Below are 18,089 nucleotides of genomic sequence, written 5' to 3' on the forward strand. Positions count from 1 at the left end.
AACAAATAAATGTGTACAAGCACTTGTGCCCTTCTTTTAATGTAGTGTGATCAATTTCACTTTCTTGTTTTAAGAAATACATTTCAGGACCCTTTTTAGGGTGCTTTTTATTTTATTTTTTTATGTTTTTAATATAAATACCGAGTCCTTATAGTGGTAGTTAATAGGATTCAAGAAAACAGTTGCAGACCTGAAACAGATTCTAACTGGTTATTTTAATAAATTTTTCCATGGTTCAATAGGTTAATTCCATTAATTGACTTCAAGTTCAGAAGTAACATCCTTACAGTAGCATCTGGTAGTCCTGTCTTTGGCAGATTATTATGCTTGTCAATATTTGCATGAAAATTTCAAGGTACGACCTGAAATGAAAATAAATGAGAAACATACTTGAATATTGGAATGGCAGGTACATCCCTTCTCCAAGTATATGGGAATTTGCCTTCTCTGCATTCCATTTAGAAATAAGATTTCTATGTTTAATGATAATTTGACATTTAGTGTCCCCATTCACCAGTATTTAGGAAGAACTTGCTCCAATACCCATTGCCTATTTGTAGATTATCAAAATCTCCAAATTTCCTTCATATTTTGAGATGAGAAATGAGATCCTAGCCCTTGGGTTGGGGGGGGGGAGGGAGGGAGAAAGAAGGAAGAAAGAAGAAAACCTCAGTAAAGTAAAAATGACATCCTACATCCTCTTATTGCATTTTATTACTTAATTTATTCTATTATTTAATTTCTGATGAGTACATAGGCACTTTTATATGATTCATTCCATTCACATAAAATCGATATTTTTCAGGGTTGATTTTTAAAGCTATGGGCTTTGAAAAGGAAGGTACTTAAAATTACAGTATCATAGCATTTAATATAGCAATTTTTTTTCAAGGCAATTTCCTAAGAATTTTAGATGTATAATCATGATTTCCATATTCACTTCTGGCAAGTATGTGGTTATTATCAATTTGCATTGTTTGCAACAACAAAATGAAAAACAAAAAGAACTTCTAATAACTCTTTTGCTCATTTCTAGAAAAGTGACTTCAGTGTTCAGTGTTTTTCATTCCTCTCACTGTTAGTCAATTGCAGATCATTTCAGGTGCTTCCTGTGGTTCTGGTAATCACCCAGTCTGCACCCATTTCCTAGCAATAGCACGGCAAAGATGTCTCTCCACCTCTCTTCTCCTTCCCTCCTTCATCTTGGAAATACCACATTAATCTAGGAAACCTTACAATTGGAAGGGATCTCTGCGAACTAATTTATTTCACATCTCGTATTTTTTTCAGTTAAGAAACAGGAAATTTAAGAAAATAAGACACACACACACACACACACACACAAACACACAAGATATTACAGATGCTAATAGTAGAGCTGTGATGGGAACCTGGCTTCCCAAGGAAACCGAGATGAGAGTCAGAACCCACAGCAGGTCCGGAGGAGAACCACATGGGAAACATGCTAGATGGAAGGCAGAGAAGATAGTGGTGATGAACAATGTTGAACTTTGTTATTTTCTCCCTTCTTGAATCTAAGGATTGTTTTCAAAATAAATGTTAGCTATCGTCACTTAAAACCATTTTTCAATGACATATAACTGGAAAACAGTGGGAGAGAACAAAAATTGTACAAGGGGTTAGAAAGTGGAGAATAAAATGGAAAAGTAAAATGTTTTTGGTTTTAAAAAATGTCCAACTCTAACATAATTTTAAAAACTCAAGGATGTAAGACTAGTGTAAAGAAATAGGAAAAATAATTAAAATGCCCCCCTCTCAAATCACCATCAATAGTGTTTCAGCATGTTTGTCACATCTTTTTATTTGGGGGAGGGGTGTTCATTTTCATTATCCCCCTCATATATATTTTTGTATGGTGGTTATGTGGCTTATTATGAATCATAAGTATTTCTCATGTCATATTATAAAAATTTTTCAGTTGTAACATTTATTATTTGCATGATGTTTCATCAGTATGCCATGGTTTATTTCACCATCAATTCCTATAGTATTTGATATTTTGGGCACTTACAATCTTTGCTAAATAAGTAACATGATGAATATCCTTGTAGGTAAATACTTACCTACATTTTATGTGATTCTCAAATCCTAGTAAAAGAGGTGTAGAGCTGGAAACACAAAATGGATAGTTAGTAGAATTTTCAGGGCACGGGTCATGTTAGGAACACTTAAAGGAGAAGGAGGACTTGAGGAAGCCTCCAGTTTCTATCCTTTCATAGTTAGGAGACTTTAACTCTAAATCTTTCTTAACAGAAAAATTTTTTTTTTCTTTGCTATGACTTTGGAGGCTTCTTGACTCAACTTTGATGCTGATTGCAGAGTTAAGTTTCAAGGAAGGCAGCCCATATTATCTGGGTTAGAGAGTCACGTTCCCATTTTTGTTTCTTGCCAAACCTTCTAATTTAGGGCTACATGTCTTGTCTCTTTAACATTTCCTAGAATTTATCTTAAATCTCACTAATTTTAAAAGCTGAGTGGTGGCATTGCTGCTTTCTGGCAGTGTCCTGATAGCGGCAACAAAGCAAAGAGCTAATATTTCTCTCACAGTGATTGATGAGCTCATTTTGTTACAGAGGACAAATTGGATTTTTTTAATACTTGTAATAAAAATTAATGTGTGATGTTGCTTTTCGGATGTTATTGGATCTCTGCCTTAATACAGATTTCTTCAATAAAAGCTTGAGCTGATAACTTGACCAGAAAGTTACCCGTCTCCCCCTTTAGCTACCGTCAGAAGTAAAGGCGCTTCTCTAATTCTATAATCCTGGCACATTGAAGCATGTATGTTTGTATGTTTGTATCGATGGAAATGGGGAGGGCTGTGGCAGGGGGTAATAGTCTGTGTTTGAATTTTCCATCTAATTGTGATTAATTCTTTTTATTTCAGCACCTCCGAGGTTTACACGAACTCCTGTTGACCAGACGGGGGTCTCTGGTGGAGTTGCCTCTTTCATTTGCCAAGCTTCAGGGGACCCAAGACCTAAAATTGTCTGGAACAAAAAAGGAAAGAAAGTCAGCAATCAGAGATTTGAGGTATTAGGTCCATTGTTCTGTTTCTCTGGGGGAAGAACGAATCTGCTGTGTCTTTGGTTTGGATGTTCCTTGCTTGTTTTACTCTGTTACAAGGTGTCCTGGTCACTGAGATATGGCATTCTTTATGTTGCATGTGATGGAAAAGTCAACTTCCAAAGGCTTTGAAAGAAGAGGAATGTGGGAGTTCAGATTGCTCACGTTGTCTCTGCATGTACCAAGGCTCAAGAGTTCCTAGCATCTATCTGTTAGCCTCATCCTCAGACAGAGGCACTCATCCTCCCACAGTCGAGCTTAGAGGATACGTGATGGCTTCCTGCACCATTGTGTTTCTATGTCATTGGCTCTTTCTGACTTACTTGTTCATCCTTAAACCAATTGGTGTGGACAGCTAGACAGTACTACTTAAGTTAACTAGAATCTACCTCTTTTGCTGGGCGTGAAGTTAGTCCCATTCAACCCCATGGCCTGGAATGAGGTAGCTGTGTTTTCCTAAAGGGATCAAGTTCCTATTACTAGGAGCAAGGGGGATAGATAGTGGATGGAAAATGAAGTTGCCCACTCCACCTTGCCCCTGTGTTTTGCCAGTATCATGAACTAGAATAAGAAATTTGCTCTAGTGCAGGGGTGGGCAAACTTTTTGACTCGAGGGCCACAATGGGTTCTTAAACTGTACCAGAGGGCCGGAACAAAAGCATGGATGGAGTGTTTGTGTGAACTAATATAAATTCAAAGTAAAGGAGCAGAGGGGAGAGCAAGAGAACCCTCCGCTCTTTCGGCTCCGCGGGCAGGATAGAACAGTCGAACGGGCCGGATCCGGCACACGGGCCATAGTTTGGCCACGGCTGCTCTAGCGTGTTAATGCAAAGTAATACTCTCTAAGAAACATAGCCAACCAGGTTGAAGTTGCAGGTAAACCAACTGAAGAAGTCCATTTTCTTCATTCAGAAAGCTCAGTACAATGAAGAGGATGAAAAATAATTCAGATATTATTTTGGTATTTGTGAGAGCCTTATGATTTAGAAATTTGCTCATTCGGGGTGAGAAAAAATAGGTGGTAAGCTACATAGAAAAATATTGGAAGAAACACAAAATATTATGCTTATAATTTAAGATCTAAAGAGAATAGCTTTATTTTTAGATGACACTAAGACTTCCAAATTATAAAACTTACTTCCTCCTAGTTGAGTTTCTTACCTACTTCATAACCTTATTCACAAATTGGCAAATTAAGGCAATTTCTAGTTAAAGAAACATAGCAACTACAAATTTCAAAACTATTTGATAATACTAATTTTTCACTGGTAATCACAGAGCAATAAATGGTCTAAATGCATAAAGGATCTAATTAATTACACTAGTGAAAATTGAAATATGGACTGTAGTTTAGAAATAAAAATATTTTTAATTGTTTATTTGAAACTCAGATCTCTACAGTGATTTTAAAATCAATAAAAGCTAATCTTAAATAATCTTTGGGAAATATTTCCTACAGCCTTTAGAAAATGATGTGTGTACATCTTTGCTGCACATTTTTAAAAAATTTAAAAGAATACTTTTGTCAAAGAGTAGTTTGATATCATGCTTGCTAATGATGATGGCTTCTTGACAGAATCATTACAATGGTAAATATTCAAAGCACGAACTCTATTTAGCACAAATTCCTAATGAGAATCACATAAATATTTTTAGGAAAAATTATTTATTTTCACACAAAGCTCCTTCATCAAATAGTATTGAGTCTTGAGCTGGGAATCTTTAATATCTGTAACATTATATATGTCTATTTTTGGTTTCACTCATTTATAAGGCCCATGAGAGCAGTACGTAAAACTGATTTTGTTTCTTCTTCTATCTCCAGTGCCAAATACAGTGTCTGGCCTAGTTTAGGTACACTTCATTAAATACTGGATATTAAATAGGGTTTTCAAATCAGAAATTACAACACCAGCTTTTAACATGTGATATAGTGTTTGTTGTAAGAGTTTCCGTCTAAATCTAGGAAATAGTTCAGAAAGGTAAACATACAATGCCAGGTAACAATTAAAGAATCCGAATTTAAATTGGTGTTAAAGATGTTTAAATCTTTCTCCCCATTAAGCCATAAGATGCTCATAAATGCTTTTTAAAAAAAATATGGCATGTTTGACAAATCCTATATAATAAAAGTGTAGTTTGCAAATTGTCCCCTCCACTGGAGTTCTTCCGGGAGTTCAACCAGGGGATGGGCCGGCTGGGGAAAGGGAGGGAGGCCCTGGCCTGTGGCAGTGGTGGCAGGCAGCTGGGGCGGGGGGAGGAGGGGAAGGATGGGAGTACTGGGCTGGTAGCCAGCAGCCACTAGGGACCCTACCAGTGCACAGATTTCATGCACTGGGTCTCTAGTATTCTTACAACTCTGAAGCTCCCAAGATGCATAGTAGATTCATTCTAAATGCATGCTTAATAGAGTTGAAAGTGGATTGTGTTGCACTGAGAAGTGAGACAATTTGGCTATATTTGTGGATTTCAAACATAAAGAGAATGCAGAAAAAACTTGAAATGGATATATTTTAAAAACATGCCATCTCTTTTTTTCATATGCTGACATACATATTCACACATAGCATCCTGGATTGAACATTCCATCAATGTATTTATAAGGCATTCTCTCTTTATTCATAATTTAAGCCTATGTATGTATCATTCACAGGGAAATGCAGGGAAAAACACACAGTATCTTAGTGAACAGCTAAAAGAACTCAGCATAGTTATAGAAGAGACAGGTAGAAGATTCCATGGTTTATTAATATCATCATCATCATCTTTGTTTAAAAGTAGTACTTGAAGTGGCTGATAAATACCTAGGATTGCTAACTCTCTCAGCAGAGTTCATAATGATAGTGAATTCAGGCTGACTGTTTAGGACATTTATTTTCTGCCTGGTGAAGCAAGCCTCCATTTTACAGCAAAATGCCCTAAAAATGCACAAAATGCTAAGCTAGAACAAACACTGGAATGATTTATGGCAAAATTAATGCATGCCATTAGGCTCTTGGGTTGTGAAAGCCTTCTTGTTGGCTGCCTCAGTGCTAGATTTATGCAGTTTCTCTTCATGGTTCACTCATCTATACTGTTCAGGCTGAGACATTTTAAACCAGAAAAGCTTGGTGGTGGCACACTTTATTTGTTCACTTTACAGTCCAATTATTGAATAGATCTACCTGTGCATGTATGTTTTCAGAGATAGAATAATTTGTGAAGTTTATGCATCATAGAAGCAAGTCTTTTTGCAGAATTAATAGGGTCAAATTGCCCTAGATACACCTACTAGAATATTTTCGTGAGTGAATTCATGATGATATTCAGCAGAGATGAGAAATCTACATTTTTGCATATGTAGTTTCATGTCTTTTGTGCCTTTGTTCAGTGGATTCATTAAATTAATCCAAACATCCCGTTTCGCCACTGTATAAAAATGCAATCTCAAAATGCTGCCGAGTTTAACCTGAGTCTAAAGGCTGGTTCACTAAGTGGTTTCATTAAGAGGTTTAGCTCAAGAGGTGGACAATTGTAACAACACCTGTGACAGCTATTGCTTCCTCTAATAGGTAATAGAGTTTGACGATGGATCTGGATCAGTTCTCAGAATACAGCCCTTAAGGACTCCCCGGGATGAGGCCATTTATGAATGTGTGGCCTCGAATAATGTCGGAGAAATAAGTGTATCTACCAAACTCACAGTTTTGCGTGGTAAGTACTCAAGTGCAAGTTTGTTGCTTGTGTCATTGTTGAAATTCTATATCCCAGGTGTTCTATTGTTAAGCCATCAAAAAGACCAGCATTGTCCTGACACTTACATCGGAAATAAATTGAAATCAAATGGTTATAAGAGCTCAACTTTTAAATAGACAGTGGGTGACTTCTTTCATGAGTCTTGGAAAATGCAAATCAGAGAGAGAAAAGAAAAATCCCAAAGAAATTCTGATTTCAGATGCCAGATACCATTTTGATTTTTGGTGGAAAACCTAGAAAGAAAACAGGGTATGCTACTGTTTTTCATGTCAGCAGCATTACTTGTGTATGGAGATTTCATACCGAGCTCAGCAACTCCTTTTTACAAAATGAAAGGAACAACTTCTACCTTACAGATGAGTTGTTCTGAAGCAGAGGAAGCAAAGCAAGAAAGGCATCTTTCTTCTTTAAGTTAAAAATTATGTGTTTTTATTTCAGTCTTTTATATTTCTTGAACTAACATCTGTTGATGCAAAGTGACTCCGGCTATGTGGCTTATGCAGTTTGACCAAAGCATGGCATGACATGGCAAATATCCAGTACAGTGTGTCTGCTTCCTAGACTGTCTTTAGAATGACAGTACTAGAAAAATAAAGGATAACGGTTAATAATACTGTGTTGTATATATCTAAAGCAGGCTTTTGGATAGAGATAAGAACATTAATTGACTTGGCTTGCCTCATAGTTAATATTTCCAGACTAACCTTTGTACCTTTATCTATTTTTCTCTCACACACACCTTACTTGTTTTATTTTGCTTTTAACTTTACTTTGCTTTCTTGCACAATTTATAAAAACAGGCTTTCTTAAGATGAAGGGAATTGGAAAGAAGGAATTGAATTTTAATATTTACAGGGGGAACATGTAGATTAATGATATTTCTCCTCCATTTTACTGTTTTTCCATTGAGGGATTTACTTACTTTACATGTTTTATAAATTCCAATAACATTCCTTCTAGAATTATTTAATACCAAAATCAATTGGTTAGTCCAGGAATCTTAGAATATTAAATTATTTACATTATATGCTGAAATATATTTTAAATAATATAAACATCTTAGTCTAAGGGGACATATTGAGCAACTGGATACAGATATTTGAAATGCATGTAACAGAATACGGCTTAAAAACAATTAAGTCAGATTTGAGTTATATTCCTGACCATTATGACAAGCTCAAGTTCATACAGAAAGTTCTTCATCCCCCTATCAACACATAGAGATGTTGATAAAATGCCTGAAAATTTAGATTAAATGCATGTGTAGGCTTGCAAAGAAGAAATTTCCAGGGGCTAAAAACAAAGAGACTCCCCAGAGAAGATATCCCAAGATGATAGTCAAATGGATGATAGGCTTTCAGACTGAAGTTTATCTCTCCAGCAGGACACAGGCTTATACAAAACTAGAGGCCTGGTGCATGAATTCGTGCACAGGTGGGGTCCCTCCGCCTGGCCGGTGATCAGAGCGATCAGGGCATCTAGGCCAGTCCTGATCGGGGCCGGTCAGGGCAGGCTGGCCTGGGGGAGGGACCGTGGGAGGTTGGTTGGCTGTGGGAGTGTACTGATCACCAGGGGGCGGCTCTTGTGTTGAGCATCAGCCCCTGGTGGTCAGTGGGCGTCATAGCGACTGGTCAACCGGTTGGTCGATCGTTAGGTTGTTCGATTGCTTAGGCTTTTACATATATATATATATACAACCTAACGATCGACCAACCGGTTGACCAGTCGCTATGACGCCCACACAGTAAGAGGAGAACGATCAGTTTTTAGCATAAGGTGAGATTTCCAGTGCAATATTTAGGACCCAGAGGCTAACCTAAAAGCTGGTCAGAAACAATGACTCCCATAGCGTGTGGAACAGGTAACCAGGTAAACACTCACCTATCAGAGACATCCTCATTCCAGGGCATACAGCCCCATATGAGATCATTCGGGCCCCATTGGGCTCATTGGTTCCAATTCTACAGCACGAAAACCAGTTCCAATTCACAGTGCACACTAAGCCCAATCAATGGAAGTAGAAACCATAGTCTCTGAACTACGGATAATTGAACTGCATTAATGTGTTTTAAAAAATAATTTTAAATTATTTTAAAATACAATGACTCAATATTTTTTTGAGAACATGTATTTTAAATACCTGAAAAGGTAAAGGAAGGAATAAAATGTATCAGACAAGAATCAGACATTAGGCAAAAGGAGCAGACAAGAGTTAGAAGCCATATTTTAGAATTGAAAGGACCCTTAAAGACTGTTATATAAACTATTAATACAAACTATAAGAAGTATGTACATATATTAATATACATATGTACATATTCACATAAACATACATAAAAGATCTGAAAACTGTAGAACCATTTCTTCTGAAGCAAAATCAACTCATTTGTAGATCTTTTTAATTTTTCATTTTCATTTATTCACCTAGTTTAGAACTAATGCTATTATGTAGAAAGTGTATTACAAAGGTCTAATAAAGTGAAATTTACCAGAAATTTATTTTTTGCCTCCTGAGTTCCTTGAACAAATTCCTTAAAAGGAAACAATGATAGTCAGTTGGCTTGACTTAATTTTTATGCATTTAACGAAGGCATTAACAGAAAGTTGGAGGAAGATATGACTTCACGTAGACATTTACATGGATTTATGTTTTTCTGCCTCCCAGCTTATTAGAGTCCCCCAATCTCATCTGTTTTTATCCAACTAGCCCCCACATAAAACAAATCTATTTGGAAATTTTAATATGATATTGACTCTCTATGGGAATATCTATCATATGTAAGTACATTTGTATGAAATTTATGGTTCTAGTAACACAGTGAAACCTTATTTTTTGTAAAGACTAAGTTTAGCAATTTTGGAAATGTTTCATGAAAAAAACTCAAAAGGTATTTTGAATAATGGAAAAGTAGTCTAAACATAACCTTAAAATAGAATGCTTTCATATATCCTTATAGGATGAAATAAATGCATTCAGAAATTAGCTTTGTTTCTTCGAGTTACTCCTTCATTTAAGCATCTTAAATAACTATTGATAATTCTATTAATGATCATCTTTTCAAAGTATTCTAATGGTAAACTTTTAAACTTTTCTAGAATATGAATGTCATTAACAAAAGTGAAGGGTTTCATATCACACTTTGTGCCCATTTTAAGTTAGTTTTCTCTCACAAATCACATTGGCAGGTCCACTTGCTTTGCAGTGGATGGAAACTGCTTTACACTTTGTCATCCAGAGGCCTAATCAGATGCTCATTTGGTGCACATGGGTCATTTACGTTTTTCCTCACTTTGCTGATCATGCCAAAAATGTGCCAACCGTCCTGATGGGTTTTTGTCTAATTGGGCTGGATGGAGATCACTAATTTATTTCACACAGGCTACCACAGAACCTAATTAATTGCAGATTTAAACATCTAACCTGTGTGGCTAATGCAGAAGACGTTGAAAGAATACCGTGGCCACCCATGTGCATTGAGGGAAAAGTTTCCCTCTGTAGCTCACTTCAGATTGCCCTCGCTCTGAAAAACTGTTTTCATAAGGAAGGGTAACCACAAGCGTGGGCTGAACATGCCCTGGAATGAGCTATTTGGGCAATTACCACTTATACACTGTAGACTGTAGTTCCTAGAAGAAGTCTTGGAAGAAGGGGGTGTTAAATGTGGTAGTTACAGCCTCTAGGTCATTTTTCAAGTTTTTTGTGTGGCTGTGAAAACATAAGCAGATCCCAGCTCTCTTGTTCTGTGTCGGTTTAGGAGGCTGAGCATATCCATCATACCATGTGTTTTCCCTGCTCAGCAGAACTTTAACTGGAGGCCTCAGATGTCACGCAGAAGGTATTAAGGGCTGAGCCTAACTAATTGTAGAATTCTACTAAGGACTTGGGATTGGATATTAGATTTCCAGTGAGGGGTAAGAATAGGATCAGAGAGGGTGTTTTAAGAAGAGCAATCATAAGCCAGAGGGAATTGGTTCTTTCTGAATCTTTGATTCACTGGTCACTATTTCTTTCTGACCAAAGATATCAGGAGGGAAACTTGTGATATAAATTTATATAATGACAACTGGGATGTAAATGTCCTCTCCATTACGGTATCAGCCACTGGGCATGGGAAAGGAAATATCGTCATCCAAAGACTTTCCTTTAAGGCAGTCATGCCTCTTTCAGGCAAGTGGAAGGACATCAAGAATCCTTCCTTCTGGCTACATAATTCCCATTCTATGAGAGAAGTTACAGAAAATGTAATCAAGTGTGCCTCTATCTGACTAAATGTCATGTTCTTGAACTTATATTTTTATGTAAAAATTAGAAAATACACATTTTGTTGTCATCCCAAACAACATGTAAAATGTTATTTTTTTTTAAGTTTAGTGGATTTTTCCCCCCAGACTTGCCCATTCCCAAATAACACTGCCCCCCAAAACACCACCAGCAGTAACATAAAACAGGATTACTAAGGGGCAGGGCAAACATAGGTTTACAGTTGTGAGTATGCAAAACACAGGGTTTATTCTTCTATGTAATTGATTAATTATTGTATTATTTTTTCCACACGCACAATTGTAAATCTATGTTTGCTCCACCCTGTATATAACATTGTTGCTCTTAATCTACTCATAGGAAACTAGTTTGTCCATAGAACACATACAAAATAAAATTATTGTCTAAAAAAGTTAGGTGACCAAAAATGAGATGGATTAAGTTACCTAGTTATACAGATATATTTTATGAAACAATACGTACATTGAGTATCTACTCCATATAAATGCATCATATTTTACGAATGATCATCACCAAGACAGAAAACAATATACAAACGTCCTCAAGTCTAAATCTCTAGTAATCTGAGTTTCAACTCTAGCTCTGCCCCAAAGTAGCTGTGCCTTTGAGCAACTCTGTTAACTCTCCTAATGTTTGGATTTTTTCCTCTCCTCACAGGGAAGGGATTGGGTTGGTGATCCCTCGGATCACTTCTCTCTAGCTTTCTAAGATTCAGTGACATGCCCATTTCAGCAAGTCAGTTCTTATAAGATGGAAAAAATATGCTCCCGGAAGGGGGCTGTTGCTGAGACAGGAAAACAGAGAGTGAGATGTTGGATGAGACAGAGAAAGCATTTCATTGGGAAATGGAAAGAGACATTTGCATAATGTGTCAGTTTAAAAAAAATGTAAGCCATTATAGAAGTTGTTAAAAAAAAACACAACTTTCGCCATTTTTCAGGGAGAAGGCAGTAGACTCTCCTGCCATTGTGCAGTACCCTGTGATCAGAATTAGCATGTTCATTACGGTCTCATTTTATTAATGCCTCTTTCTGAAGATGAACACAGTTGTCCCCGCTGTGAAAATGGTACTTTGCCGTTTATGTTATAAAGTGGTCTCGGCTGGGGATCCAGGCGAGGAACATTAAAGAACAAAGCACAGCTGCCTGACTGTTGCACAAAAGGATTTTTATGAAAGACTGAAACAAAAGAAAGGGTGGCCAACATAGGGAAACTTGCTGACAATTATGGTACCGAGTGAAGATTACTTGAAAAGCCTTATAAAATAGTTGAATACTAGGAATGAATTGATATCAACATGATAAAACCTTCCTGTGCACTATATTTCCATGCTAAAAAGAGGTGGTGGTGGACAGCGCCATATAAGTAAAGAGAAACTTAATATTTAGTCCTTTAAGAGAACTATTCTTGGTGAATCAGTGTTCACAAGGGCAGGAGCCCACATGGACAGAATTCTGAGACCTTACTTAGGAGAGACGTCAGTAATATTTAGGAAAAATGGCACCTTGAGCTGAAGCTGTTCATGGTCCCTTGTGATCTGTCGTTTAAGGACCATTGTGTTGGTGATGCAGGCTGCTTGCTTTGAATCATCATTACTTGTTTGCTTTTTTTTTTTCTCTCCAGTCTGGGATTATGTCTTAAAAGGGCTCAGAGAGGATGAATGCACTTGTAAATCACTGCATATAAGTGAGAACAGTATTCTTTTGGCTTCATAGTGTAATATGGTTGTTATCAATTTAAAAATGAATATTGAGTCATTGGGTGTTTACTGTTGATTGCCTTGTTAATAGAGCTAGAGAAACGTTGAGCTGGGAGGGAATTTGTTAATCACCTAGTCTAATCTATTTTTGATGTAAGAAATGATGGACCACAGTATTTGAAGTGATTTTTTTCTTGGTCCTACAGCTAAGATTTCCTTTGGGTTTCACCCAGTTAGAAATAATGTGGTGATAAGTATTCTGGCTCTTTAAACTTTAGTTTACAAAGTTCCTTTTGTTGTACAGGTTTCCCTTGCTATCCGGAAGTAGAGATTTCCTATGCCCCTCGTAAGCTGAAATGGCATACAGGGAAGAAGCAATTACCTTAGGACACATCTCACTAAGGGATACACCCAATAAATCGGGATGCAGCACAGATGCTCCCAGAGATAGAGCTATAGCAGGGTGATGCTGAGAGGCTGAGTGTAGTTCCCAGGGAAGGAGCTTGGCGGGGCGCCCTTGGTGCCTCTGTAGGATCCCTGCAAAACATACGCTGAACACTGTTTTAGCTTTTCACCTTTTCATAAATGCAAACCTCACCCATGGATTTCTTTCAGATCGCAAAACAGGTACTAAGGTAGGTCTTTCATAAAGGTGAAGTGACCTGAAGCAAACTTTCAGAAAGGAGGGTGGGGTGTATCTCTATAAGACATTGCCCTGGAAGGACAATGTTTTACCAGCTGCCCAGCCAAAGAAAGGCATGATGTGAAAGCAGTGCTGACATGCTACGGGTGCATACAGTGTGGAAAAATCCTACTTTGATAGTGCATCATGGGAGGGAAGAGACCTCTGAGTTGAGAGTTGAAGAATGTATAGGCTCTTACCAGGTAGCACTAGTGAGAAGGAATATCAAGGATAGACCTTCATGAACATAGTTACATAGGTAAGAAGTTGATAAATATTTGGTGGTGGGTGTGGGTGGTATATTAGTCAGGGGTCCCCAGAGAAATGGCATGCAATCAAAAAGAGGATGGAGGTATACATATATAATAAGGAATGGCTCAAAGGCTGGCATGCTTGAGACCAGGGAAGAGCCAGTGTTTCTGTTTGAGTCAAGGCAGGAGTAAACCAACGTCTCAATTTGAAGGTGGCTAAGCAGGAGGAATTCTCTTACTTGGGGTAGGGCCATACTCTTTGTTCTAGTGCAGTGGTTGGCAAACTCATTAGTCAACAGAGCGGTTTGCCGACCACTGTTCTAGCGCATGTCTTCAACTGATTGGATGAGACCCACTCACATTAGGGAAGGTAATCTGCTTTACTCTGTCTACTTATTTAAATGTTAATCCCATCCAAAATCATCGTCACAGAAACACTCAGAAAAATGTTTGACCAAATGCCTGGGCACCTGGTTGCCTAGTCAAGTTGACACATGAAATGAACCATCACAGGTAGGTATAAGTCATGGTAGCTCAGAATATAGAAGTTATAGGAGTCATAGTAGAAGAACATGAAAATGACATACTTTATTGGCTAAAGAGATTAAACTACATAAGCCAGGAATCATGTGAATAAGTTAACATAGAACATTTCTATAGGAATTGAAATTTGCAAAGAGGTTTACTGAAGTTCTTAAAGTGATATAGCATACTAGTACTATTCACAGTCCTTTGTACATAATTAATGTTTATATATCTGACAACTGGATATCAGGTTGCCCTGGCCAGTGTTGCTAAATGGTTAGAACATTTGCTCACACACCTGAGGGTCTCAGGTTCCTTTCCTGGTCAAGGGCAGGTACCTAGGTTACAGGTTTGATCCCCAGCCCTGGGCCCTGGTTGGGGCTCCTTCACGAGGCAACCAGTCCATGTGTCTCTCTCACATTGGTGCCTCTCTCTCACTCTCTTATTTCTATCTCTCTCTCTCTCTCTCCTCCCCCCCTCCCTCCCTCTCCTCCACGCTCCCTCCCTTGTACTCTCTTTTAAAAGCAAAGGAAAAATGTCCTCAGGTGACTGTTAATAAAAAAATAATAATAATAACCTCTGGATATGGGGATAGCTTTTATTGATAAAATTTAAACAATTCTTAAAAATTCAATTTCCTGACTTCCAAAATTAGTTTATTTTAAGCTACTAATTAGAATACAGTTTTAAAAGTTGTGCATGCATAATTTATTGGGATTTAGGGCATAGACATACCAAATGCCTCATCTAGGATTTAATTATCAAAATCCTAATTACATATCTCCTTAGAAGATCAAGCAACTTATTTTATCTTATTAACAAAACAATGACTTGTGAATTACTGCTACATTAAACACAAATATGATGATACACATTCTGGTGTTCTTAATATATTTTGTTAAAGATAGCAGAAAAATTTAAAGACTATCAAGATAGCAGAAAAATTTAAAGACTATCTTATCTGTGATGTTTCAAAATGATCTTGGGTCTTAATTTATATTTCAAGACTTTTCATGCCTTTTTATATCTATACACTTTATTTTAGATTTTTAAACTTTATTTTGCACTAAATATATATCATTTGGCCCTTACACCATGGATTTTCTTTCTAACTAATAGATTTTGGATACAATTGTACACCTATTAATTTTTTTTCTCAGATACCTGATGATATGCATGTTTATTAAGTGATACATTTGATCTCAGGTTTCCTGGTCCTAATGTTTAGGTTTCCCCAGATGAGAGCCCATGTTTGTTTTGTTTTGTATTTTATTTTTTAATGTAACACCAAAAGAACTGTTTGAAAGAATAAAATTGTGTATCATGAGTGAGACTAGCAAATCAATATGAATAGCTTTCAGATATTTTTTATGCTTCTAGGTTGAAATGCACACTTCTTTTTGTTTGTTTTATATATTTGTTTAATTCCAAGAATTCCTCACCCTTGAGCTAGATGGACAAGGATTCATATTAACAGTCCAGTGCTTCTGTCCTATCTGGGATTAGGCACATTAGTTAATTCTGAATTTGAAGCTCCTCATCTTTAGAATGGAAGATAACCTAGCTACCTTTTATGATTGTTTTCAGAAATTGATGACACACATGTAGAAAGCATGTGGCAGCATGACTAGAATACAGAAGTTGCTGAAAAATGGCAGTGTTTTCTTTTTTTCCTTCATCATCCTTTTGAAGCTAAGCTTGTCCCACTTTGCCCCTGATGAATCCCCAGATATGGAATAGTACCTGTCTCATAGTAATTCAAGATGAGTTCATTAAATGAACCCATGGCCATGGTGATAGGAGGGGAGCATCAACAATCCTGGAAAAGAAATTTTCTATGGCTTATAAAACATTGCTTAATCCAAAGAACTGAAAATCAGCTTTTCACATGAAAATAAGTTGATATGAAAGTTTGAAAATGTACATTTATTACCAAATTATTTGAAAGGATTGAAGATCCTTTATTGTCGCAATGTTCTCTAATGCAATATCAAGAATTTCTTTTTTTTCCCCTTCTTAGATTTGTGCTGACTGTCATTCTAAGATATATTTCAATACTTTAAGGATGCTTTTACATTAGGACAAGGTAGTAACTAGCTTGGACTATGGTCACACTAAAACAAGATTTCTGTTCTATTACATCTGGACTATCCTAGGTCATGGAATAGGTAAAACCCGTAATTGTGTATTTAATGCCTATGAAAATGCAGCATCGTTAGTTATATACTTTTAAAAGAAGAAGGACAATCTCATGTATCAGTTCCACATTTAAAGAGGGGATAAGAAAGGGTTTTTGCTTTTTTTGTTGTTTGTTTTTGGGGTTGTTTATGCTACCACCTTTGATGTAGGAGTGATAGAAGGTGTGGTTATGAGTTCAGTCTGCAAACAAAGAGTTCTGAGTTCAAATCCTGACTATGCCATTTGATCTGTGTCTCTTTCTTAACCTCTGGAAGCTTCAGTTTCTTCATACATCGGGTGGAGATATCAGATGACCTGCTGTCTTACATTGAGAAGATGATTCCAAGAGCTGATGCACAACACATTTTAGCCAAGTGCAGGGCTCTTAGTACATCTCAGTAGTGGTGGTGGTTATCCTTATCATCACCCACATTATTACTACCAGTGCCATTATAATTATCAATAGGTAATTTTAAGTTATTTTGATTAAAGGGCACTGTCACATTTGTAATGCAGAATTTTCTGGGAGTCAGGACCATCTTTCTCAGGCTAGGGGGAAAAATGCTTTTATAGCTGTTAAGTGAGTCTGCTTTGTCCACTAAATAATTTTGTTATCCAGATGTATAAGCCATCATTGGGCCACTGTGGGCTCTGCAAAGCACTTGAAATTTGAATGTCATCCTGTCTTAAGTGATTAGGGAATGTACTAAGGAAAAATGAGACATAGCTTTCCTTTCATCCCAAAATGATGGCCCTGCTTAGACTACAAGTTTCATGAGATCAGGGCTGTGTTTTTAACAAGATTGAACACCCAGGGCAGCATTTGACATGTTATAAATTTTCAGTAAATGACTGAACAAATGTCAAATTGAATAAATAATTTTCTAAATAATGTTTTCTTCCAGAAGTACTTCATTTAAAATTTTATTTTTAAAAATCAGAATTAACAGCAGATGTTGTTTCCACATCTAGCTTAAGCACACAGTACAGGAAAAGCAATTCATGTTAATTCATGAATTTATTTATTTGGTAATATAGTTCTCTCTATGCCAGGGATTGTACTAAGCATTGGGAAGACAAAGATGGAAAAAACATTACCACCACCTATCTTCAATGAAGCTACAATCTCTGTTTGACAAGAAATCATAATTTTGGTTAAAGTGACAAGGCAGTTATATATGTAATGTATGGGGATAATGAAGTCTATTTTTAGCAGTGAACTTGAAGTATTCAGCTTACACCTTCCTAAGTTAGTACTTGCGTGAGAACTAGTGTCTCGAGCCTTCCATCAATGTGATAGTAAGGTTTGTTGAAATGTAAGATTTGACATATTATCCTCACTGTTTTTTTCCTGATGAGAATAAATGTTCTGAAAGAAAATTGTATTTCACTCACAAGAAGATTTTGGGTATGCTTTGCTTGTATTTTAAGAAAACATGATGTAGTTGAAAAAACTTAACCTTTAAGTTAATATTTCCATTTATTCCTCTCCCAACTAACAGTAAAAGGAGTTTTTATTAATGCATTCACTGTTTTTTATGACTTTTTGCCCATGATGACATAGCGACCCTATAAATGAAATGATTTTAAAGTATACTAGTAAAATACCTTAAAAGATCTTGTCCCTCAGAAGACTTTCTTAGGCAAAAT

The 18,089-nt window shown here is 36.8% G+C and overlaps 1 protein-coding gene across 32 annotated transcripts in view; it reads left to right on the forward strand.

Moving 5' to 3' along the window:
* The window catches only part of PTPRD (protein tyrosine phosphatase receptor type D), a 2,215,209-nt gene that overhangs the window by 1,908,936 nt on the left and 288,184 nt on the right, over positions 1-18,089 (forward strand). For all 32 annotated transcript variants that reach the window (XM_080668837.1, XM_080668841.1, XM_080668865.1 and 29 more), the window contains 2 exons: positions 2,909-3,054; positions 6,639-6,780. In XM_080668837.1, coding sequence (XP_080524963.1) covers positions 2,909-3,054; positions 6,639-6,780 — 288 coding nt within the window. The remainder of the gene's footprint in view (positions 1-2,908; positions 3,055-6,638; positions 6,781-18,089) is intronic.

This window comes from Plecotus auritus, assembly GCF_963455305.1.
Source record: "Plecotus auritus genome assembly, chromosome: 5".
NCBI classification, from domain to species: Eukaryota; Metazoa; Chordata; class Mammalia; order Chiroptera; family Vespertilionidae; genus Plecotus; species Plecotus auritus.